The following is a 26,371-nucleotide window of genomic DNA, read 5'->3' as shown; positions in this document are numbered from 1 at the left end:
TTACTGTGTATAGTGTTTACGACTTCTACATACCACCAAATGTGTTTTGTATAATATATTAATGTACGTTGTCTATTGTTTTTTTATTCTTGATGTGTGCCCAAAACTACATGACTTTTTATTGTACGGTTATTTTAATATCTGTTTTGTGTTTGTTTGAATTATTTACAATAGAAAACCAATTTTGCCAAATTTAATCAATGGTGTATCTTTAGACACACGCTTGTTTTAACCAACATACTGCTGCCAAAAGTTCAAATTGAATTTCATTGATTTTTTCTTTTCTATATTTTTTTACTTTTATTATTTAATGTATTTTTATTATTAGTTTTATTTTTATTTTGTTTTCTATTTATTTCTTATTTTGTCTTCTCTCCATTCTTTCTCCGGAAATACATTTTTTTCTTAATGGAACAATATAGAAATAATGGATACATATTAATTATATAGTGTATGCATTTAATAATCTTGAAACTAGCAATGACTACCTAGTTCCAATCTAAATATACAATACAATATATGTTTAACAACGCCGGGATAATGTACCGGTACTTTCTGTATCCAATTAAGAAATGTGACGGTTCTCAATTTAGTATGTACAATTGAAAAAATATGACTTACACTCGTGATAAATTTCCCCCATAGACCTATCTGTACTATATTTGCAACCAATATAACACTCCACAATCCAGCACTCTGAAATGATATTTAAACCTGTTCTTAGACTGGAATTTTATTGGTTTGTACCTTTAAATATAAACATACACCGATTTCAGTAAATAACGGTGGGGAAAATCAATTGATCATCTTAACAGCCATATCAAGCTTTGATTATTTGTAATATCTTCAATTTTTCACTTATTCTTACAACATTTGTATAAACTTCAAGATTATAAAAAAAACGTTTTTTTTTCTAAAGTGAACATTGATTGGTTAAATATTTCTCAGTGTGTTTGAATTTGTTTGTTAGCTTTTTGGTCATGAATGTTTGTCTCTAATATTTAATTTACTGTGCATTTGTATTCAGATATCGCAGATCAAATTTATTCGTTCATTGTGTAATCATACGTTTTTTTTATTGAGTTAAGTCTGCCAATTGATATTTTATTGTATGTGTTTCTATGTTGTGATGTTATGATATTGTTTCAGAAAAAGGGAGAAGATTTGGATCCATTAAAACGTTTAATCCTGCTGCAAATGTTTGCACCTGTCCTAAGTCAGGAATCTGATGTACAGTAGTTGTCGTTTGTTTATGTAATATATACGTGTTTCTCGTTTCTCGTTTTGTTTATATAGATTTGACCGTTGGTTTTCCCGTTTGAAAGGTTTTACACTAGTAATTTTGGGGCCCTTTATAGCTTGTTGTTCGGTGTGAGCCAAGGCTCCGTGTTGAAGGCCGTACTTTAACCTATAATGGTTTACTTTTTAAATTGTTATTTGGATGGAGAGTTGTCTCATTGGCACTCACACCACATCTTCCTATATCTATATAGTCATTATATTATTGCAATTGACGATGGTACGATTTGTCTGATATTTGTTTTGTTATGCAGGTATTGTCTCGACAAATGCCACTTTATATCTAAAATAACTCAATACTTAGTTCAAAAATCTCTCAAATTTACAAGGTTCATTTCAAAATGAGAGTACTTTCAAACAAACAAAAATTAGACTTCATCACCCAAAGAAACCAATAAAAAACACAATTATATTACTGACTTGGTACAGTCATTTTCCAAAGATAATGGAAAACGACCTAAAATGTGTAAGGTCCGGCATTGCACATCGCGAACCGGATTATTATTGATTAATATGGTTTCTTAGTGTATAAGTTACTCTAGACAGTTGACTAACTCATTTAGTGACCAAATCCGTGCACGTCCTATTTGTTAGTTTGTGTATTAATAAAACTTTAACCTTCTTCGATATATGTACAAGTACCACTGAAAACTATGGTACATCTTGCTCAAATTTTTCTCCTCGTATATAGGCATGCTTTTATTGTTTATGTGTTTATAGTAGCATATGTGAATCATGTTTATACAAACAAGATAACATACTGTATATAAAAATATTCTCCTCCATCTCCATGAAACAATGGCAACAACAGAGTAGATAATTGCAACAATCGACAATGACGAAAAAGTTGAAACCACGATAGAAAACGTGTTGAGAGCTTTGCTGAAAGTGTGATTTGCTATACTAAATCTCGAAAGTATGTCCTGGATATCTGAATTTCCAAACACAGTATCATATCTTATGTTTATTGCTATTCCAAGTAAACCAACATTCGATATCTGAAATGGATATAGGTGATGATAACAAAAATGACTATGTACAAAAATTAAAATATGCTGGAAATGATTTGGCAGTATAAATGACGTGAAACATAATCAATTATCAGTTTGTGATAATCGCTTATTTTCAAAATATGTTTTTTTCTCATTGTAGCATCCCATAAATACCCGAGTCACCGTACTTATAATGAGTAACATGATGGTACCACATGTGGAGTGAGATTAAATCGTAGAGTCTGAACTCTCACCTCTGCTTAAAAGTGGTCTGTGTAGAATTTACTTTAGTTTAAAAAGTTTTTCTCTGTCCTTTTAATTTTTAAATGTGTGTGCACTTTCTATCGGTATTTGTCTTGACTATCCTCGGTAATGAAAACACTGTATCGTTTTCATAAATTCACAGTTTTATGATTAGAAAATTCGCATAATTGATGCTTTGCTTATAGGCTATTTTGTTATACCTATGTCAACGATGCCTAATAACTTGATACTACGTGTAGGGGTCACACAACGGTGGTCACACGTTGAGCTAGATCTGTTACCCTTCATGTTTAGCCGAGGTCATGTCGTGTTTTATGGGCTGGTTGTCTTTTCGTCATGTTTCGGCTTATGCAATTGTCAGCTTTTTGTTTGACTTATGAGTTTTGAATGTCTCATTGGGATAACTCTTCTCTCTTTGTAATCAATTATCATAAACTAATTGTCACTAATTGTCATATGTTAAGAAGGTTTTAAAGTTAACTCACAAACAAAACTATAAGTGAAATGAGATACACCAATGTAATTCTTGATCTGAAACAAAACAGTTATGGGATTATAATTTGTTATCAACATTGTTAATTCGATACTATCGAACTGTTAAGGTCGATATGTGAGATCATTTGACTTGTTTTATTTGTGGCAAAGATCGGTGGATAAGTTTATCTATGTACTTGTTTGGTAATTATGAAGTTGTTTGGCTTCATAACTATTTCGACTGAGCGTCACTGATGAGTCTAATATAGTCAAAACGCGCGTCTGACGTATTAAATTATAATCCTGGTACGTTTGATAACTAGTATCACCTAGAATTCATCACATACAGTTAAATATCCAGTCGACGCGCATTGTCTCGCTCTGTTTGAAATCATCGTGATGTCAGTATTTCTCTTATTGTGTTTTTGATTTTACTTTTGGCAATAAGTTGTCCTTATCGTACCTTGTCCTTTAAAACATCAGTTTATTATCTGGAACTTATTTAATTCAGTCGACCCTCATAGTCTCACTCTGTTCGGGTTAATTGCGATTATTGTTTTTCTATTTTTATGTATTCTGTGTAATAGTCATTGATTTAAGATTTTTTTAACATGGGTAAACTACTGATGCTTCATATTGTATATATGTATCAGATTAAAAAATAATATCATAACTTTGACCTATGAGTACAAATGTGTTATATATTTAGAATAAAAATGTCGAAAATCTTATTAGAAATTTTTTATCACATTTTCTCCTCAGAAAAAATTATTAATTATCAAAATATAATACTATCGATACAAATTGTATATGTGTTCATTTGAACCTGTAACTAATTAAACCACAGACCTTCTCCAGTTATTCACGAGGAAAGATTGTATCCCTTGAAATGCTGTCCTGAAAATTGATGTTGCAGTTGATTCATTTTCCGTCGTGGTTTCCACGTTTTTCAGTGTAGATATAAACAGATATTCTTTGTTAGCAAATATCAAACCTAAAATCTATCAAAACATCAAGTTTAAAGGAAGCAATTTTTTCTGTCATGTTCAAATAATTTTTATTGTACGAGAATGTTTAATTATCATTTTAGTATTTTTGGAATGCAAGGCCTTTTTTTATATTTACGCTTTCAATCTTGTCAATTTGAAACCACGACAAACAGTTCTTTTTTCAGTGTCTTGTACTTGTAAATTCCTGCTAAATAAATTCTAGCAACACTAAGTAGCAGACTATTTTGGAATTAAGGTCAGGTTCGATAATTGAGTTTGCTAAACAATATTGTCACTTACCTTTAATGTATATACAGGTTATTTTACTAAATGCTTACCTCAATGACTACCTGCAGCAACACAATTGCTAGGAACCAACCAATGTACATTCTGGTTTTAAATAAAATGACATCTGTACAGGTCTAAAACAAACATACATTGTTGCAATTATATATTATTCGACTAAATACAAGAAGAAAAAGTGGTTCGTTTCTATATATATGATACATTGCCTTTTTTTGTTGTTGTCCTTCGGTGTTTCTGTTGTTTTCCTCTTTCAGTTGATGTGTTTCCCTCGGTTAAAGTTCGTATCGGATTTATTTTCTCTTAGCCGATTTATGACTTTTGAATAGTGATATACTTATGTTGTCTTTATTTGGTCCCATAAAACTAAGCGGTATGTTCATGCCCTCCAAAAGCATTCCGAACCTTTATTTTCAGATATGGCACATAATGGTAAAAATAAATAGACTCATACAAAAAGGTATTGTACTGTAACAACAACTTATGGCCCGTTATGGTCACTCATTCGTAAACAGATTAATTCGGATAATAACTCCAACATAATCTTGTAACACAATTTCATAGAGATTCATTCACTGATACCCATATTATCGTCCAGAAATCAAATCATTTCTGACAATGGCGACGATGTTGACATCGCCATTACAACTTACGAACTCGATCAATTTGAGTGTGTGGTTGTTTGAAAAGGAAATTACACAAAATGACAAAATTATCTATATTGTATATTTTTTTATGTCATATTCCGTATTACTAGTTCAAATTTCAAACTACTTTCATTTCTAAACTTACATCTGTTTTGTGCTCATAACATCCACCAAAATGAGACAAAATATTAGTATCAGTATTGCTATAATGGCTTCCTGGATCCATACGACTTTCATGAGCATTTGTACAACAAAATCTATTTCCATACGTTCTGGACCAAGTTTCGTAATAATAATTTACTCCACAGCACTGTAACTGTCAATAAAATATCTTCAGATTTATCAACTTTACCAGTATTACTGTGAGTTCTCTTCTGAACTGTTTCACATTTTGACATACAAGGGGATGATTTTCTATACCGTTTAAACTTTGCTAATTGTTGAAGGCTTTACGTTGTCATATTGTTTAGACTGTTCTGTTCTTACAGCAATGCTATGATTAAAAAGCATTAGTTCGTTTTTTATTATAACTTATGATAACATAATAAACTATTTTAACCTGTTTTTCATAATTCTAAAAATCATGTTATTTTTTTTTTAATTCGTGACGTTGATTGCGATATTAAGATTTAAATTTTCGAAATGTTTTAATTGCTTCCCTTTGTTGAATGTCAATGTTTGCCACAAGAGTTAATTTGTTATACTTGCTTTTGGATTTCATAGTTTATTTATCGATGTCACACAGACGTTTTACCGCAGCTTATACTATTTAATACATAGATAAACACCAGCATGATTCGTGATGACGTGTTTTGTAAAAAAAACAAACTAAGCGATTGATATAATTTAACGATTGTAACATAGAGGCAGTTTAATCAAACGTAGATGATAAATAGAAGTAGACAAAGACACCACACGCATACGGAAAATGTTAACAATCGAACACAGTTTAAAATCTTACTGTCATTATCATTTCATTCCAATTTCTTGTGAGTGTATTCTGGCTACCGCTGCCGTAGTAGTAACCTTGCTGTTGTACATCGAGTTGATATTTCATACCATCGTCAATCTAAAAAAAAATTACGCTTTTGTTCATAAATGCCAAAAATTTTTGCTTCATCTTAAGGAGACTCGCGGGTATAAGATTTTCAGAAAAAAAATTAAACAATAATTATTCATTACAAATTTTATTTATTACCTTAAGTAGTTGTTTCTTTATCATGGTGTACAAAAATCATTCCAAAAAACAATTCATGTTGGCCCCAGTTGACTTTAAAAATATAGATATCATTAAAAAAAAAAGCTCCAAATTATCTCCCTTTGGTGCAAAATGCCGTTTTTTGGCATTGAAATTGAAATATCTTTTTTAACTCATCGGTGACTTAAAATTTTTATTGTTGTTCTTGAATAAGCTGTGCATTAACGAAATAATTGTAAAATTTAAGCGATTTCTGTAATTTAGGTCTTTTTTATTTCGATATTACCGCTATTTCTCCTATTAGTTCAACAGAAAAAAATGACATTAACAAAAATGTATGCTTCTTTGGAAGGCAGATTGTGAGCGTAAATGAACGGTGACCCCATTTTTTTTATTTCATTTTTCTATTTAGTATAAAGTTCATTTCTGGAAATATAAAGAGGAATCCTATATTAAATAAAATAAAAAATGATTTAGACTTGCGAGCCCCCTCAACACTTCAAGGCTTCACTTTGAGGCTTTGCATTTAATTTTGTATGATTTCAAAAACAATTACAACACTAAAATAATATCAAGACAGTGAAATAAATACAAGTGGAACTGTTCATCACTTTTTAGTCTTATGCAGACGAAACGCACGTAAGGTGTATCAAATTATAAGCCTGGTACCTTTTAGCATGTCCAAATGTCATATTGTAATGTTTATTTGGGTATTTCTCTGTCCTGAATGTTCTTGCATTTCTTTGTACTGTAGTCCTGTCATGCAATGTTGTCATTTTAGTGTTGTATTTAACATTGCCATAAAACGCTAGGTTTGGCTAGCTCCAAAACCAGGTTCAACCCACCATTTTTTTTCTTAAAATATCCTGTACCAAGTCTAACAAATGGCAGTTGTTATCTTATAATTCGTTTCTGTGTGTATTGCATTGTCGTTTTGGTTTCATGTTGCACTTCAGTGTTTCGGTCGTTTCGTTGTTTTCCTCTTATAGTTGATGTGAATTGCATTTTGGTTTGTAAACCGGAATTGTTTTCTGTTAATCGATTTATGACTATCGCATATACTTTCGGTATTCTACTGCTGCCTTTATTTTACGTTAAAACCGTACATGCTATCCAAAATTTTACGATTGTCTTATAATATGGTTCTACATACCTGTAGACAAATTAAAAACAACTAGATAGTATTATTTGGGCATCTTATCAAATCAACAAATCAAATATATATGGCGGATTTTTAAATTATTTCATTTTCCGGGAAAAGAGTAACATATAACGTCACAATTGAATTAGCCATTTTACATCGTCGCAGCCGCTACCGATGGCGCAAGCCATAGATTTGAAACCTTTCTATATGATGGTATTTCCCTCGACAACAATTTGCGGACGGTTTAAAGAAAGATGTGACCTATTATCCGGAAGAGGGCTGTATAACCAGTCAAGGTCGTTAACAACTTCCATCATCATCGGAAGAGGGGTGAAAGGTGATGTACCGGCCGAAGTCAGATACCAAATTGGATTTGATTCAAATCGTCATTAGATTTAAAAAGATGTATTAACGATGAAATAAATTTTATTTGAAAATTCAAATTATAAATTATTCATTTTTTTTTAAAAGACTGTCATATTGTTTACTAAGTGACTTACTAGTTGGTTTAATTAATGAGTTAAACAGGTACAGCGCACATTTTAGAACATGTTTATTAGCACATCATTTCAATCTTGAAGTGTACAATCAGGTGCATGAATTCATCATTTACAAAATGTGTTGGTTGCCATCACGGTTTGATTGACCATTATAAAATGTGTATTTCATAAATGTTTTTAGACATGATCCCGTACATTTCCACTTGTTTAAGTAGTTATCAAAGGTACTAAGATTATAATTTAGTACGCCAGGCTAAGGTAATCTTGGGATAAGAAAATCCTTAGCTTTTCGAAAATTCAAAGATTTGTAACAGGAAATTTATTAAAATGACCACATTATTGATATTCATGTCAACACCGAAGTGTTGACTACTGGGCTGGTGATACCCTCGGGGACGAAACGTCCACCAGCAGTGGCATCGACCCAGTGGTGTAAATAGTTATCAAAGGTACCAGGATTATAATTTAGTAAGCCAGACGCGCGTTTCGTCTACATAAGACTCATCAGTGACGCTGAGACAAGTTATTGGTCATATGCACTGCATTGTTTTTCATTTGCACAAAAATTTTACATATAGTTTGAAACAACAAAACATCCACCAAAGATTAGGAAATTACAAAATCTGCCATAGATTTGGAATTGAATGACGTCAAATTTGCCATAGATCAGAAAACTGCAATATATTTGGAACCCGCCATAGATTTGATTCCTACATGTTTTATTATTATATGTCAAAGTTCGTGTCTAAAAAAATATTTCCTCAAAACTTAAACATTATGTATATGAAAAAGGTGCTAGTCATACATCCATAAAAGATATAGATTGATTATGATAATGACATTAACTGTACCAATTCTACAACTATCGTCCTTTCAGTGATAATCAAAAAGGGAAATTCCAAAACCATGAAAATCTAGTATTAACGTTGAAAAACACACAAATTAAAAAAGGACTAGAAGCAAATGTTATCATTGAAAAGGAACCATAACTAGTAGCATCGGTATACTACTGTTGCCTTTATAGGCATGATGAAGATATATTCCTTAATTCAAATGATTTGGAAAATTTTAAAAGCAGTTTAAGTACAACATTATCGGTATTTTTATGTCAGGACCTGGCTACTTGGTTGGTGATTCCATCGGAGACTCAGTTATTATGACAGCTTTCAAGGTACAAATTCTATTTCATCAATTTTATTTCACCAATTGCGCATTCGACAATTCAAGTATCTCAAGTCATGACTGTTAAATTACATTATTATGTTATACATTAAACCAAGTTCGGATACAAAGATAGAATACTCATAGTTATAATAGCAATGGTATGGTGACTGAATAATCAACATGGAAAGCATTCCTTTCACATACTACCATTTTAATAGACTCACCTCCTCATAACTGAAATTATTGATACCCTTTGTACTGCACCAGTTTCGAGTTTCGAGCATTAATGTTTCTTTAAGCATAATCGAGGCCAAAATATTCTAAAAGTATTTGTGTTCATTCTTGATATTTTAATGTAAGTTGTATTTGATGATAATACATAACATATATCAAGATTGAGACTGAACAACGGAAGTGGCCACTTTCATGTATGACAAAAAAACACATCTGAAAAGTGACATATTATAGCATATTTGGTAGAATTTTCATATTCAAACTTGAATTTGGGCGTCTCTTATGACTAAATAAGTTCAAATCTTTCATATATTCAGGACCTACACCTTTTGTTACTGCAAATTTCAACCAACCATATCTGTATTTTAATGGCAGTACTCATGTATTGATTATTAGGCTGGTGATATCCTCGGGGATTAGTAGGGGGAAATAACATTAACGGTACAATTTTTTACTGTAAAAGATTGGCTTTATCAAGGTATTCTCTATCCGAAGTTTGCAGGGAAGAAAATCATACTGTTTTGTAATTAAAAAAAAATAAAATTTAAAAACCACATAAATATACATACCTCTTCTACTAGATAAATCCATATGATTATAGCAATGATTCTAGGAATGTGTAAAATATTCGACATAACAGAACTCTGCAAAACAATAGAATAAAAAGAGAAACTTATTTATGAAATGAACTACCATAATGCAAGGGAAATGATTTAAATAATTCTGTTCAAGTGAGCTTAAAAACCAGGTTTGATCCACAATTGTTCTACAAATTAAATGTCTGTACCAAGTCAGGAATATGACAGTTGTCATCCATTCGTTTCATGTGTTTGGGCTTTTGGATTCGAGAGTCACTGATGAGCCTTTTATAGACGAAACGCGCGTTTGGTGTATATACTAAATTTAGTCCTGGTATCTATGATGAGTTTATTTACATTATTATGTAATACATTATACCAAGTTCGGATACAAAGATAGAATACTCAATAGTTATGGAAGCAATGGTATGGTGAATAATCAACATAGAAAGCATTCCTTCCACATACTACCATATGAATATCTCCTCATTCTTATAGATGCCATTAATGATACTTTTTTTACTGCACCCTGTAGCCAACACTGAGTTATCTACGGTCTTTGTAAGTTTTTCTGAGTACCTTTTTTTGTAGTAAACTGTGTCCTAACTGAAGCCTTGAAGATCTACAGCAGTTGACTATGCGGTATGAACTTTGCTCATTGTTGAAGGTCGTACGGTGACCTACAGTTGTTTTAAAATTTCTTTGTCATGTTGGTCTCTTGTGGAGAGTTGTCTTATTGGGAATCATATCACATCTTTTTTTTAATATAAAAGTATGTTAGCGCCGTCCACAATCACGTAAGATGGCCATTGTTATATTATTGTTCGTTTCTGTGTGTGTTGCATTTTAATGTTGTGTCGTTTGTTTTTTCTTACTTTTGAGATATCAAGATAGAACGTGGCACGGTTCTTGATTCTCCCAAATTCATGTATTTGGTTTTGATGTCATATTTGTTATTCTCGTGGTATTTTGTCTAATGCTTGGTCCGTTTCTGTGTGTGTTGCGTTTCGGTGTTGTGTCGTTGTTCTCCTCTTATATATAATGCGTTTCCCTCGGTTTTAGTTTGTTACCCCGATTTTGTTTTTTGTCCATGGATTTATGAGTTTTGAACAGCGGTATACTACTGTTGCCTTTATTTACATGTATGCGTTTACATATAAAATTTATAAATTTCCCGTTTACATACCGTGATCAATAGTTTTGATGACTTTCTCCATGAACCAATTAAACCAGTTATAGATGTAACCATCGTTAAAATGCCAATCGCTACAGCTGAAGCAGCTAAACCCACCAGAATGTCATAGAAATAATAATTGTGGAATTGTATTTGTCTAAATATATATCGTAATGCTGAATTATTTATGAATTTATCTCCAATCAGAGTTAGTCCAAGCCCTAGTAGTCCGGTTCCAATTACCTGAAAATCCAAATAATGCGTATTATCATATACTAGGAGTAAATGACTTATAACTTAGCAGTATCATAGAAGCAGCTTTACATTTACGTGAATCCCATATTCCTCGAAATAGGTCTTAGCGGGATGATGTGAAAAAATATCGACTGCTTATGGTTATCATCTCGTGCCTTATCGTAAAGTTATTACATAGCATTTCGACGTCACTCGGCAAATTCCGAAAAATACACCCCAATGGTACGTTTTCAGTGAAAAACACAGTAAAGTAGGTTACAAACCAAAATTAGGAAACAGATATTTATAAGATTTATAAAGACGAGACAATTCCATTTTTTCTGATGCCCATTTAGCTGGTAATGTCATACTCAACTTTGCAGCATAATCTAGCAAGGTAATTTACATATAACGGATATTTCCAAACAGTGTTCATTATATTTTGTTGATTTTTTTTACGTTTTCAAGGTTCTTGTTGGGTTATAATCGTCGTATATGCCCTGGCAGTTTCCTAAATATAAACTGAAATATATGTTCTTCTGTTATCCAATCACAAAATTCGATTCATTTGTAATCCGTAATTTGAAACATATATCATACTATTGAATGTGTCCTGTATAGAGGCATATGAAAGGAAGATTTCATATCGGGGTTGTTATATTTGACGTCCGTAAACTTTTCAATGTTTTAACTTTTACTTGAGAACCCCTTAAAAGGATCAATATAATAAACTGTTCATCATTGTTGTGCATATGATAAAAAATATATATATAAAATGTTATTTATGATATCAGATGTATTATCAGTTCTCGTCTGACATCAGACCTTAAACTATCTGTAAATATCATTAATATGAAAAATGGCATGTATGAAGCTGATGATATTACCTATGCAATAGTATCAATTGGACATCCATGCATGTGTGTTCTTCGTGTGAAATATTTGCGATCGGCCTTTTTTTTTTATTATTAAAAAACATTGGTTAAAACCTTTAGCTAAGTCATAATTAGAAAAGCTCTTCGAACGCATGATTTTTATTACATATTGTTTTCATATTTACGTGTCAGGCTGTCATTAATACCAAGTATATGTTCCTGAAAATATTTTAAATCCTTGTTCCTTTTATGTTCCAATCGACTCAATTATTATTATCATACTTCAATTTACGAGTATATATATCGATTAAGTGTTTTCAAATAATTCATACTTACAAGTGAACAAATCTTGAAGCTTACTGATATAAACATCAATTTAGACCTGAAATTGAAATGAATTTGAATTTTTCACTGAAGAGAAAATTGTCTGAAAGATTTCTGACACATATGAAAATAAGAACTGATGCGAACAGTTCGTTCTCATAGGAATGCTGATTAATTCGAGATATTTATTGTCAATGATTAACTAAAGCATAATGATTTCAAAAAATATGTCGTCTAGAACACAAAAGCAAAACATCTATAGCAGAAAATTCCTTTGTAGGTAAGCCGGCAATGTAACGTTGTTAAACGGAATTTTGTGAGGGTTGGGTATCCAATACACACGAGGTTAGTCCTGAGTTCGAGTTCAAATCAAAGTTCAAGGAAGTCATGAAAAACTTATGATTTGCAAAAATGTTATATGAGTTTGACTGTCCCGTTGGTATCTTTCGTCCCTCTTTAATAGTAGGTTGGATTACCTGAATGCCCATTTATTTCTCAGTCTTTTACAAAACACTCGATTCACATCCAAAAATAATTATTCTAGTATTTGAAGCTTTGTCCGCAGGAACAACAACATATTTATCAGGAAAAATAAAAGATTTTGAACAACTTTTTTGTCTCTGAATACAGACATTGGTCGATCATTTACACAGTTTTTTCAACTTTTGGACTGGATATTAATCAGAGATCAGAGAAAGCTTTAGCCCATTCTGATAAAGTGTCTAGTACAACATCGTCTCTCTTTTCGTTACCCTTCCGGAGCACCTGAGATCACCCCTACTTTTTGGTGGGGTTCGTGTTGTTTATTCTTTGGTTTTCTTTATTGTGTCATGTGTACTATTGTTTGTCTGTCTGTCTTTTTCATTTTTAGCCATGGAGTTGTCAGTTTGTTTTAGATTTGTGAGTTTGACTGTCCATTTGGTATCTTTCGTCCCTCTTTTGTCTATGCTATGGCAAACTCCTCCATGGAATGCTTAAACATTTTGAAGTAATGGTTTCAATTAATGCGACGGCGTGTTCTGCATATAGGACCATGTGATAACTGTCATTATAAGACGACATAGAACTGTCACATGCTTAAGGGTTATTCGGGTACTCATTTAAATCGAGGTCTTGCTATTCATGCCTATAAGTGAATACTTTTAGTGCAATGGGTTTGGTGTAACTATAGGATACAATAACAGAAATGATGCTGTAAACAAAATATTGTTCTTTTTGTAACAATTTGTTACTATATCATATTCATATTCCTTAGTTACCTTTTCCAGTTATCTCTAACAAATATGGCAAAACTTCGAAATATTCCATGCTGTAACGTTAACAGTAAATAGTACTTGTTGTCTGAAATTCTCGGTTTCTTTTCCTTAAACTCAAACTTCCTGTATGTATATTCTACTGCAACTATAGTTACTATCTAAAACGAAACAAATATAACATCACATGATCATGATCATGATTTTCTCAAAATGGAGGAATCATTATCTATTGAATATGAGCTATAGTAATATTCATCGAAGATGATTAATTGTACAAAAGTTGCATTTTGAGACAACATACAAACACGATACTAAAATAAGTTTATCCGAGTAATTGTTTTCTTGTTAAAGGCATAGGAAGGAATATTTATTAACTTTTTAATGCAGAAAAAATGGTGTATTTCAGATATATCAAACTAGAATATTTGTCAATTGATTTATGTATGGAAGCTTTGGTGTCTATTATTTGTAATACAATTAGTGTATTTAGAAAGTTACAACATAATGGTATTTTCGCAGACATAAGCATACTCTTTTTTAAACTATTCAATTATATATGATGCTGATTTATCGATATTGGTACCAATCATTTGGAATGTTGTGTCCTTACTGCTCTTTATCTTTGCACATTGTTTGGCTTTTTACCTTTTTCTAATAAGAGCGTCATTGATAGTCTTTTGTAGACGACGTGCACCTCTGAAGTAAAACGTATCAATCTTGGAATCTATAATGAGTTAATCGTATTACCAATGTTATTTCAACTGATCGGGCGGAGCTAACGTTTTAATTTGCATGTGGAGAGTCTATTTGAAGATGTGTGTGATAAGGATGATTGCCGTTATAATTATAACTGATTTCTAATTACCTATCAGTGTCATCAAAAAATTTACAAAAGAATGACTGGACACTTCATTGATGAGATTATTCTAAAACACCTATCCATAGATGGACTGGTTTATAATGAGCGAACCGGTTAAACTCCGCCCAATCAAGTGAAATAAATTGAGTAATATTACGTACCTGACACACGATAGATGTTACGATCAAACCAAAATAGGTCTTCAGGTAACTACTTAGTTGTTCATTATAGTTTTCATAGCAGTAATAAACACCAGACGTGTATATTTGTTCACATCCCAACTACAATGAACATAAATTACTACATTACATTCCGTTATTATGATTGGACGTATTCCTAAAATTGTATTTGATTTCCGCATAAAATTCAAAATGGTTCCTAGAATAATATTTTATATCCGTATAAAATTCAAAATTATGACAGCATGTGCTATCCATGAAAAAAGTAAAATAATGCATAAAAATGAACGAAAGATTTCGTGGTTGCAGCATATGGGTGTAATTACTAGTACGCCAAAAGTATGAAGGGCTTCCGCGATTATTGTCAGCCAATCAAAAGTATGTGTTTAAATTAAAAACAAATACACGTTATTTAGTAGTAATATTAAAAAAGAATGACTTTGCTGTAATCATTGATACATAAACAAAACATCATTCATACCCGCGCTTATGCGTTTTTCTTTCTAGTATGCATAAATTCAACGAGCAAATATAGTCACTGAACATACACTTGGAGATGTCCTTTTGGTATTTGAAACTGAGGACGTTATATACTCTTCTTAAAAATGCAATAACAAAATAAGATAGAACTTACCTTAGATAAAAAGCTTGGAAAAGTATCATAATAGTATGTGCTTGACATAAAATTCGTTCCTTGGTGATAAGCTTGCGTATAAGTGTACAATGTATCACGTAGGCTTGACTTCTACAATTATATATTTCGACGTGTTTATGGTTAACCTTAGTCAAGAATTCTGAACAGATATCTATTTTATTCTATTTCTACGTTTATTGCGTTTTATATCTTCGATAACATACAATTTCATGTTATGGCACAAATATAATATATTTGGGGGGTCTGATTGCGAATACACATTTGTAATCTTCGTATTGTTTTTACGAATTTCAATTGAAATGCAAATATCAATTTTGACTAAACCATTGTTTGTATTCAAAAGATGTGAGATTACCGGTTTGACCGGTAATAATTTAAGCTGTTGGGTGTAAACAATGCCTTCTATGGAATATTTAAAATTCAGTATTTCCAAGCTTCAAATTTTGGTATCAAGTCAAATCTGTCGTTTTGAGAGGGGGAAATCATTCTCTGAAGACATGGTACGATGACGGAGATCAGAACGAATTAACAGAATGTCCTTTATATCTTTCGGACGTCAGATGTGCTTTCCTTATACTTTAGTATGTCGGCTTGTCAGTCAAAACATACAAACCAACTCCGTAAAGTAAAAGACTTGCCAAGATCATTACGTCAATATGTTTTTCTCTTCCTGTTTAAACATGAAGTAGTTGTGAAATATTTGCCACTGGATGTTATGAAAATAACAATTTAACAACAGAGAAATACAAGCAGTTTAATAACCAATATAATATCTCTGCATGTTTAATATAGCCCCCCATTACAATTATTCATATGTTGATCCATTTTTCTCTATTCTTTATTTTTGAACATTATTCTGTACTCTGTAGACGCCACCAGACCCTCGTGCAAATAAGGCAGTAAAACATTAGATCAAATGAAGTATCCTCACACGCATTAGCCTTTCAAAAGGGCTACAGTCGACTCTTAGTTGATGAAAATAGAAAGTGCTCTCGCTTTGCAGATTAATTCATTTACTAGAATAGCCACGTGCATCAATCAGCAAATTTTACCACACACGTGAGGTCACACATTATGAAGTAGTATATATCATTTAACAGTTTAACGTTTTTGTTTACTCCAGAAGATTCGACTATTTATAGACAAAAGTTACCTGTGTAAAATCTAATTGCCTACCGTAAGACACTTTCAGAGCTTTGTCTCATATAGTGGTATTTAAATCATGAGTACATAGATATAAGAAGATGTGGTATGAGTGCCAATGAGACACCTCTCACAATTTGTAAAAGTAAACCATTATAGGTCAAAGTAAAGTCTTCAACCAGGACCATTGGCTCACACCAAACAGCAAGTTACATAGGGCCCCAAAAATGAGAATTGATATAACCATTTCAACGCGAAAACCAACGGTCTACTCTATATAATAAACGAGAAACACATAAATGAACCACATCAACATACGACAAGCACTGAACATCGGGTTTTTGACTCAGGACAGGTGTATTATTAAACAAATGCAGCTAGTTTAAACGTTTAGTATATACAAACCTTCACCCTTAGCTGAACTAAAAGTGTAACAGCCCAACATAGAAAGACACACCATAAACTATCAATTGAAACGAACTCAATCAAAAGACGTATTAATTAACACAAACTAGAGATTATACGCTGAACGAATAATTTGATCTATGACACAATGTAAAATACAAAATGCATAAAAAGGGGCTGTATGTATATACAGTGAAACCTGTTTAAACCGAACCTCTTTGGAACTTAATATTTTGTTCGGTTTTAGCTGATGTTCGGTTTTATCAGATTCACAACTCATACATTTTTAAACGAAGGTGCTTGAGAACACACATGTGAAAACATGTTTGGTTTATACAGGATTCGGTTTATACAGGATTCGGTTTAGCCAGGTTGCACTGTATTATGTATATACTAACCTTATGGTATAATATAGCAAGAATCACTAAGTATTATACCAACCTTCACCCTAAGCTGAAATAATAGTGTAACAACACAACATAGACAGAAAAACCATAATCTATCAACTGAAATGGACTCAATCAAAAGACATATTACTAAACAGTAATTAACACAAACTAGTAAAATTGGGAATGGAAATGGGGAATGTACCAAAGAGACAACAACCCGACCACAGAGCAGACAATAGTAGTGTATATATTGATCGAATAAGTTCCCAATGTAAATACAAAATCCATAAGATACGGGCTGTATGTAAATATACAAGAACTTACCTGATGGTATACTATAGCAAGAATCACTAAGTATATACTGTATATTATAATCATCAATGAACTCATCAAAACTGTCTGTAATTAAAAAAAAAATCAGAATTAAAAACTTATTTTTATTTTTAAAGTTTTCTCAAACATATTGGTTTTCAGCTAACTGTATAAACTTGACGTATTCTATTACTTAAGAAGATGATGACTGTTATAATAAAATGTATAAGTTATTATTTATATATTGTATAACGAAGCAAGAAAATCAAGTGAGTGCGGTGGCCATACACTTTTGGACACATAGTATGTCGCGTCGTTTAAAAAAATCTCTAATTTCGTTTTCTTTCAGGTTACATAATTTGTAAACAGAATGTGAGACGATCGTGAATATTTACACTTTTGTCGTTTGCTCCAGGAATAGTTACCTCATTTGCAATGATCATAATGAATTTGTTGATTACTGTAGCTCGATTTCATATATTTATCGTCCTGAATATGCATGAAAAATATTTGCCACTGGACATTAAGAAAACAACAATAAATCATTCGATTTCTTTTCATTGAATTTTTTTTTCCTTTTTTATTCTATTACTGTTAAGGTTTTATAATCAATGCGTGCATGTGTTAGTTATTGAGTGATGCAACATGACCAACCAACAGAAAAAAAATTATAATAAAACACATGATTTCTATATGATTCAAATAAACTGTGTCAGCGCAAAAGTCTACATTTTGTATGTATATAGCAATTAAAAAAATGAGATTTGAAATCGAAAATGTATGTATAAAGTAATAAAAAAATGAGATTTGAATTCGAAGATACAAGTTCTAAGGAATTGCAAACTGTTTATGTCGATTTTCTACGCAGAAGAGTCTTTTTATACACATAACTTAATTTGCAATACTTACTATCGCCAGCATCCGCTGACTTCGTCCAATAGCTCCCCATATACCAAATATTCCAGTAATAAGTTCGAGAACAAAAACCCCAATCAAGGACCACACTATGGATTTTATTGTGGTTCCAAGAGGCATGCCGGCTACATCTTCCATATCCACAACTTTAATGACGTCTTCATCAAGAATATCATCGCCAACTTTGATGTAGATTGACATCATTATGTATCCGAAAGCCAGAGTCTGGAAAGATATTAATTCAGATTATCATGATTATGATTGGTGTGTAGGTGAGATCTCTAGAAATGGTTTAGAGCCGCTACAGGTGCTGATCATATGAGAATTTATGAGTGGCGTAGCTAGATCATTTTAACGTGAACAACCGAACCTCGGGTAGGGATCTAAGAGCCCCAAGCGGATTCAGGTAATAACATTTGTTTGTATTGGATTCGAGAGAGAGCAAAGCCCTTGGTAGCTAACGAATTATCCAGAGTGAGATATCATGTATGTCTTTTAAAACATCTTATATACACATTGAAGACCTGTTGGTGACCTTCTGCTGTTGTTTTTTTATTTGGTCGGGTTGTTGTCTCTTTGACACATTCCCCATTTCCATTCTCAAACATATCCAACTAAGTTGGACATCACGTGACTTTTGTGACGTATAATAGCCGCCATTTTGTATTATATTTCCCCATATAAAATGCATATATGCTTCAATAAAGTTTATTTTTCTCATAAACCTGACCCGTTTTCTTACTTTTGCAAATCAATCCTTGATATTCAAACACATTTCTATCAAACAATGTTGGTCCTAACAGTTTAATTTTTGATTAAATTCGGTCAAATCGGAATCGTAAAACATGCACTTTTTCTCGTCATTTCTCCGTTGACTCAATGCTAAATTACCGATACCCATGTCTTCTTTTACATCAAATAAAGAAATTCTTTAAATAAAACACAATCTTTGCAAATCGATTAAGTATATTCAAACATATAGCTTGCGATGAATACTACTTAAAACAGTTTAATTTCAGGGCAAATTCGGTCAAACATTGATTTAAAAAAGGGTATTTTCCGAGATTTTTCAAAATGGCGGCTGATGTATCATCTGGAAATGTTGCATCAAATCAAAGATTGCTATAGTAAGACTTTCCTAGAGTATATTTAATTTGTCATACAGAATCTCTGATATTTCTGTTATTTTCCTTTAGTGATATTTCGATGTCATTGATTTCAAAATTTCTTAATAAAAAAAATATTTTATGTGTGACACGGGAACATTTATTTTGACAGATATTCATCCAGGAGATACTGAGTCAGAAAAAAGTTTACAATATCTATAAAAAAAAAATCTCTTCTTTTTTTAAAGGTGTTTTCTGTATATTTTATCTTTCTTTAGAAATATATTTATACATTCCTTTCATCCTAAGCGAAAAAAATCAATGTCCAATTATAATAGATTAATATTCTGTACCTTTAAAATTTCATTCCTTGACCGAACAGGTGAAATCTAACTTGGGTTATAATGTTACATCATAATATATTGTCAGGTAGACGTGCAAACCAAAAGCAACCAGGTGACATTCAACATCCTGTCAGTGTGTATACATGTATTACAAGAGTTTAAATTTTGTGATATACAAAAGTTTTCATAAATGTACAAATAATTAAATATCTTCTCCTTCCCGTGTCAAATCAGAAGAATTTTGTTTCATAATAAACTTTAGGAAAATATGAATATTTCGAAAATTTCTTTAAAAAAATATATTTTGCATAAAAGGCGTTCAAATATTTATATGTTTCTATAATTATTAAAGAAATATTCTGATTCAAATTTTAATTTAAATGAATTTCGATCATTGAATATGATTTTATTGTTATTTATTTTTGAATTCAACATTTAAAGTTAAATCCAGGCAATGAATCGATATTAAGTTTAAATTGTGTAAAAAAAAAGAAGAGTTTTTGTAAACATTCCAACTAGGACGTATAATACGATTGGTCTGGTTTTAACAATATTGTATACCCGATTTTTGTAAACATTCCAACTAGGTCGTATAATACGATTGTTCTGGTTTTAACAATATTGTATACCCGATTATATCTATCGACAGAGTTATCGGTCCTGAATAGGACTGATATAGTTGGGTATGTTTATAGAATATAAGTGGTTTGATTATATGCCCCCATAACTGACACTTGGGGGCATATTCAATAAAGCCTTCCCGTTCGTCTATCTGCCATTCCGTTCTTCAATCATATGAGTGTGGACGCTACATACTTTTGGACAAATTCCTGTGGTGTCTTTTTGAAATACTGTAATTTCGTTTTCTTTCAAGTCATATAATTTATAAACACATTATGGGTATATATAGTTATTCCAGATCACTCATACAGTTTGAATGCTATTATTTTTGCATGAAATAATGATGCTAGTGCCAGATGCATGCCTATTGTATTATCAAAAACAGCTCATGTTACGTTCCAATAAATATTTAAAGTAAAAGTTAACAATTTAACATTTTGGTAAAAACGCTTAAATTTTGGGGCCATAAAGATGTCTTACCGGGTTCATCCCTTTGTTAACGGGTTTACCCCCTTGAGCCAATTGGTGTTAGTTATACCACTATATTGATACCTCTTCATGCTTGCTGGACTGTTTGTCCCTGGTGTCACCAGTCCAGTAAATAAGTATTTCTGTACAGATAGTAACAATATTGATACAGCTATTGTTTTGTTCAAATTTGTAATACCTTCCTTGTGATGCAAATTAAATTTTTTGTCCAGTTTTCAGTTATCAGATCCTCGAAGTTTATATCTGTTTGTGTATGTCCCGGCATTCAGTTTGAGCATCAATGTGTTCACTTTTACCGGTGTACTAATATATCATAGGGTGCAGTGAAAAAAAGAAAAAACACCTATGAGGTAGCAGAGGCATATGTTTTTTTTTTGCCGAATCGAACATTTGTTTAATCAAATGTAACGTTATAGGTAATTTGAAATGATTATTTATTTATTTTTTTGATGCGGACCACTTCCTTTTGAAAAAAATCTATAATTTATTAAGTTTTGCATCTTTACTCTTCACTTTATTTTATAGTAGACCTTTTTTTTGCTGTCTCCCGAGTGTCCATGTTTTAACCTTCCGATATTTTATTTTCCTTGTTTTGACCTTTGGTATTTTTTATATCTTTTTTTTCATCCGTGTTTTAAAATAAAAGAAAGAAAATCCAAATGATCAATAGGAAATGTGAAATGTCAAAAATAAACAAAAAGAGACAAATTATTTGATCTTTTTATAGTAGATCATAGTGGCGGGTGTAACCTAGTAATTCAATGAAAGAAAGAATAACAAGAGACGACGAAAAGAATTTACAAGTAAATAAAACAATCAAAAAAATTCTTTTGACGAAAATATATTTTATATAATTTTTTCATCAATGGGAAATGCAAATGCTCCTCAAATATGTATAGCTCCGTACAAATATATAAATATATATTTAATATTATCATTACAAAGCAAACCATCCGGCGGATCCAGAAATTTCATAAAAATAGGGGGCACTCATTGCCCGCTCCAGTAATTCCCTATACACGAGACATTTACGACAAAAGGGTGGCAGGCACCTCCCCCCCCCCCCCCAAAAAAAAAAATCCGCCTCTCCAGCGAGTGACCGTCTCATATTACATTAGTATATGAGTAACTTTAACGAACAATTTCAGATTATAAGTTATTTTAAGAAGTATATTAACTTACCCTAGTGATTAATGATGCTGTCATAATAATATTGGTTGAAAGAGTAAAACGACCTCGTCTTACTTTCGCCATTTTGAATTTTGTCTAATGTTGTATTTTTTATATATTGATTTACAACATGTAAATGATCAATGTTGACGATTAGAAGTTTTTAAAACTTATATTACTTTAAAATGCATCGAGGCATTGTAAGTTTGAATAAAAGAATCGTTCAAAAAATGTTCCTTTAAATATTTAAATATTGGTTTTATATGATTGTAAACGTATATATAATATACAAACGAGGACTTCCTTGTTCACTGTTATATAGGTAACCTGAAGAAATGACATGTGTCAAATTGATTTAAATTAAAATTTGATTGTAATTTCCATATATCTGAATATAATAAAAGTAAAATGGGTATTATTGAATAAGTGCATGACAGTTTTTAACGTTGGCAAGAGGATTAAAAAGAGACCGATAACATTGGCGGAAGGAGATGTTCCGAGCGAGGGTGGATTAAGAAAAATTAGCGATAACATCAGCCCATCCAGAGGGAGGTGTATTCCGGTGGTTGGACCCCTTTTTCCCCTTTTTAAAACGGACTTCATCCGTGACTGGATGGATATGCAATCAAAAATCATAAGCCTAAGAAAAACATACATTATCATTCACGGGGAAGGTGGTCGGTTAAAAAAAGCACCCCCCCCCCCTTTTACATTTTTAAACTGCTCCATTCGTGATTGCATAGATATCCAATAAAAAAAAGACATAAGTCTAAGAAAAACAGACATTACCATCTCAAAATACAAGAAAAAGGCGAAAATACTAACAATTCTACAAACGTTTACACAGAAACTAAAGACTGGACCCATTCTAACACCGGGGCGATCTCATGTGATCCGGTAGGGTTTGCAGATTCTGTCTAATTCTGAGTATTTGTCATTTTCTCTTACTGTATATGCATTTTTCTCTATTTCTATATAAGTTGAGAATGGAAAGGGGACTGTGTGAAAGAGACAACAACCAGACAAAAAGCAGAAAACAGCCCAACGAGACCAATTGAGGATAAAATCCCCACCCGTGTCACCTAAAAAAAAACGTGTATGCATTTTTTCAACTTCTGTATGATTTTTCTGTATGATTTTGTTCTAATTCCATATAAAATAAAATTGAGAATGAAATGGGCCGGGATGTGTCAAAGAGACAACAACCCGACCAAAATGCAGAAAACAGCCGAATGCAATCAATGGGTCCTCAACACAGCGATAACATCCCGCTTTCGGAGGCGTTCTTTAGCTGGCCCCTAAACAAAAATGTGTACTAGTTCAGTAATAATGGACATCATACTAAAACTATAGTACATGTACATATAATATATAGAATTATTTATTATCACCTTTTATGTACATACATCTATGAGTTTTTCAGTTTTTGTAACAATGATCGTACATTTATCGATGACTTGGAAATATAAGAATGCACAAAGGGAACTATAATATTTGCTAATTTTGTGTAAAAAATATAATTTAGATAGTTTTTCTGTTGCTTCTGTACATGATGGTCCATAATTCTAGAAACACCATCTAGACCCTCCAAGTAGATGTGTTATATACGATGCCAGTAATTCATTCAGTCAATATTAAGTTCTTTTGTTAACACCGTGTTTTAAATACATGCTTCACAAATATGTTTATCATCAATTTATTGTAAAATGTTACGCAATAAAATTAATTTAAAGGTACAGAAAATCCTTATGTAAACTAAAGAACCTGTGCACTAAAATAATTATTGTGAACAATTACGACCTTCGATGTTGGCCATTGCTGACTAAAAAAATCCTTAAAATTTCTTCCTCGAGTGTCAGGTATTATTTTTTTCTTTTACCATTTTCTCTTATCTTTTTATGTGTTTGTTTATTTTGCATAAATTAGATATTATAAGTTATATGGTTCGCTACTGACCCCCTACGGATCCATAGAGGGTTAGTAAAATCCATAGGGGGTGAGGCCGGAGGCCGAGTCCCCTATGAATTTTATTCACCCTCTATGGATCCGTAGGGGGTCAGTAGTTAACCGTATAACGAATTTATCGGACGCTGGACTTTTCTGCGGCGTTTTGTTGAAAAATAAACAACGAAACGCAACACCATTAATAGATGACGTCGCCATTAACGCGTCATAAACCCCCTATGAAACCTACTAACCCCCTACGGTCTCATAGGGGGTCACCACGTGACGGCGTTTAACCAATCACAACGTGATAATTCATCTATGGTCCGATAATATTCAGTACATGTATTTTTGAATTGCATATTGGGTTTATCCCCCCCCCCTTTTTTTAAATGTGTATTAGTATATTTTTTTTAAAGATTAGAAGATTATAGACCAACAACGAACGCGCTGAAGTAACAGCATAAGATAACATGACACCTTGTGTCAGCTAAACAGCTGGCTGTCAGCCCACTCAATTTCGGAGTACTGGTTATCAAAAGTCATTAAAAGGAAAAACATCAATAAAACCCTTCTACCATTCGTTTCAAAACATAAACCATAATAAAAAGTTGCATATGTTATATCATGTTTTGGAAACAAAAGTAAAGCCTAATAGAGCAAATCTACTATTCATTAGCACAATACATGCAAGTAAGCATCACAGCTGGAATTACACAATAAGCTTTTGCATGTACCTGTCATACTGTCACTATGATAACTGCATGGCCTTGGTCACCACTTAAAGATAGCAGTTGTACTTCTTTCATGACTTTAATCGCAATGTTCTCTGGTACATGTGTATGTCCAACATTGTCAAATATTTTCTCTGAATCTTTTTAGATTTGATTAACCAATTAATTTTTTTCCCTATTCTATATCCATTTTTGGCATTATCATGATTATTCAGTACAACTCCTTTGTTTTTTCTAGTCAATCGGACCTTGCTCTTTCTTTTCACTGGTATTAAAACATTGTTGCCAATTTCTAAATCTTTTAATCATGTTTTGGAATGTACTGTCCTAATCAAAGGGTAAAGTTTATGACCTGTACAACAACTAGTAATTTTCTCCACTTTGTGAATTCGCTTTTGCTGCATTCAAAACACCATATTGCCGTAGATATACTTTTGAAGTGTTTAATTTGGCTTTTTTTACAAATGCTTCACATTACTAATTTTCTCTCTTTATTTTACCCATGTGAGTACCGAATTGTTAGAAGATTTATTGTCATGCCAGACGTTAATTATTTCATCAGAGTATATATTTTCTACACTGTTTTGCATCTTTACACCTTAATTTTGAGTCTAAGTCAAAATGTATTTGTATTATTTGTGTACATGTAAAGGGAAACGAATTGTTAAGAACATTAAATAGGCCAAGGTAGATATAGAATAATGATTTGTACAAGTTATTATCTTTTTCTCAGTAAAAAATGTACTAGTAATTACTTGTACAATTGGTTTGTACAGGTAATAACTTGTATGAAATAGTGGTACAAGTAATATAACCTGTACCAACAACGAACGCGCTGAAGTAACAGCATAAGATAACATGACACCTTGTGTCAGCTAAACAGCTGGCTGTCAGCCCACTCAATTTCGGAGTACTGGTTATCAAAAGTCATTAAAAGGAAAAACATCAATAAAACCCTTCTACCATTCGTTTCAAAACATAAACCATAATAAAAAGTTGCATATGTTATATCATGTTTTGGAAACAAAAGTAAAGCCTAATAGAGCAAATCTACTATTCATTAGCACAATACATGCAAGTAAGCATCACAGCTGGAATTACACAATAAGCTTTTGCATGTACCTGTCATACTGTCACTATGATAACTGCATGGCCTTGGTCACCACTTAAAGATAGCAGTTGTACTTCTTTCATGACTTTAATCGCAATGTTCTCTGGTACATGTGTATGTCCAACATTGTCAAATATTTTCTCTGAATCTTTTTAGATTTGATTAACCAATTAATTTTTTTCCCTATTCTATATCCATTTTTGGCATTATCATGATTATTCAGTACAACTCCTTTGTTTTTTCTAGTCAATCGGACCTTGCTCTTTCTTTTCACTGGTATTAAAACATTGTTGCCAATTTCTAAATCTTTTAATCATGTTTTGGAATGTACTGTCCTAATCAAAGG

The 26,371-nt window shown here is 32.1% G+C and overlaps 1 protein-coding gene and 1 long non-coding RNA gene across 2 annotated transcripts; both read right to left on the bottom strand.

The window, feature by feature from the left end:
- Positions 1–637: 637 nt before the first annotated feature.
- LOC134684210 (uncharacterized) lies at positions 638–4,026 on the bottom strand. The gene is made up of 4 exons (XR_010101202.1): positions 3,879–4,026; positions 3,041–3,086; positions 2,061–2,297; positions 638–696 (listed from the first exon to the last, which is right to left on the bottom strand). It is a non-coding gene; the product is annotated as an uncharacterized LOC134684210 (long non-coding RNA).
- A 1,060-nt stretch (positions 4,027–5,086) lies between these two features.
- LOC134684953 (uncharacterized) lies at positions 5,087–22,420 on the bottom strand. Its single transcript, XM_063544275.1, has 11 exons — positions 22,249–22,420; positions 18,501–18,731; positions 17,604–17,678; positions 15,322–15,432; positions 14,670–14,789; positions 13,653–13,807; positions 12,406–12,451; positions 10,973–11,203; positions 9,778–9,852; positions 5,930–6,037; positions 5,087–5,284 (listed from the first exon to the last, which is right to left on the bottom strand). The coding sequence occupies exons 1-11, from the start codon at positions 22,318–22,320 to the stop codon at positions 5,087–5,089; spliced, it is 1,422 nt and encodes a 473-aa protein (XP_063400345.1). The 5' UTR covers positions 22,321–22,420.
- Between the last annotated feature and the right edge of the window lie 3,951 nt (positions 22,421–26,371).

This window comes from Mytilus trossulus, chromosome 9 (genome assembly GCF_036588685.1).
Source record: "Mytilus trossulus isolate FHL-02 chromosome 9, PNRI_Mtr1.1.1.hap1, whole genome shotgun sequence".
NCBI lineage: Eukaryota > Metazoa > Mollusca > Bivalvia > Mytilida > Mytilidae > Mytilus > Mytilus trossulus.
This window is presented reverse-complemented; position numbering and strand designations above follow the sequence as displayed.

What these genes read in the sequence shown, in the direction of transcription:
- LOC134684953 (XM_063544275.1), bottom strand. Translation starts at nt 22,320, where the DNA reads ATGGCGAAAGTAAGACGAGGTCGTTTTACTCTTTCAACCAATATTATT. An exon ending in TAACATCTATCGTGTGTCAG is followed by an intron (nt 13,808 to 14,669) that starts GTACGTAATATT and finishes GTTTCGTTTTAG; the next exon opens with ATAGTAACTATAGTTGCAGT. An exon ending in GGATTTATCTAGTAGAAGAG is followed by an intron (nt 6,038 to 9,777) that starts GTATGTATATTT and finishes ATTTTTTTTTAG; the next exon opens with ATTGACGATGGTATGAAATA.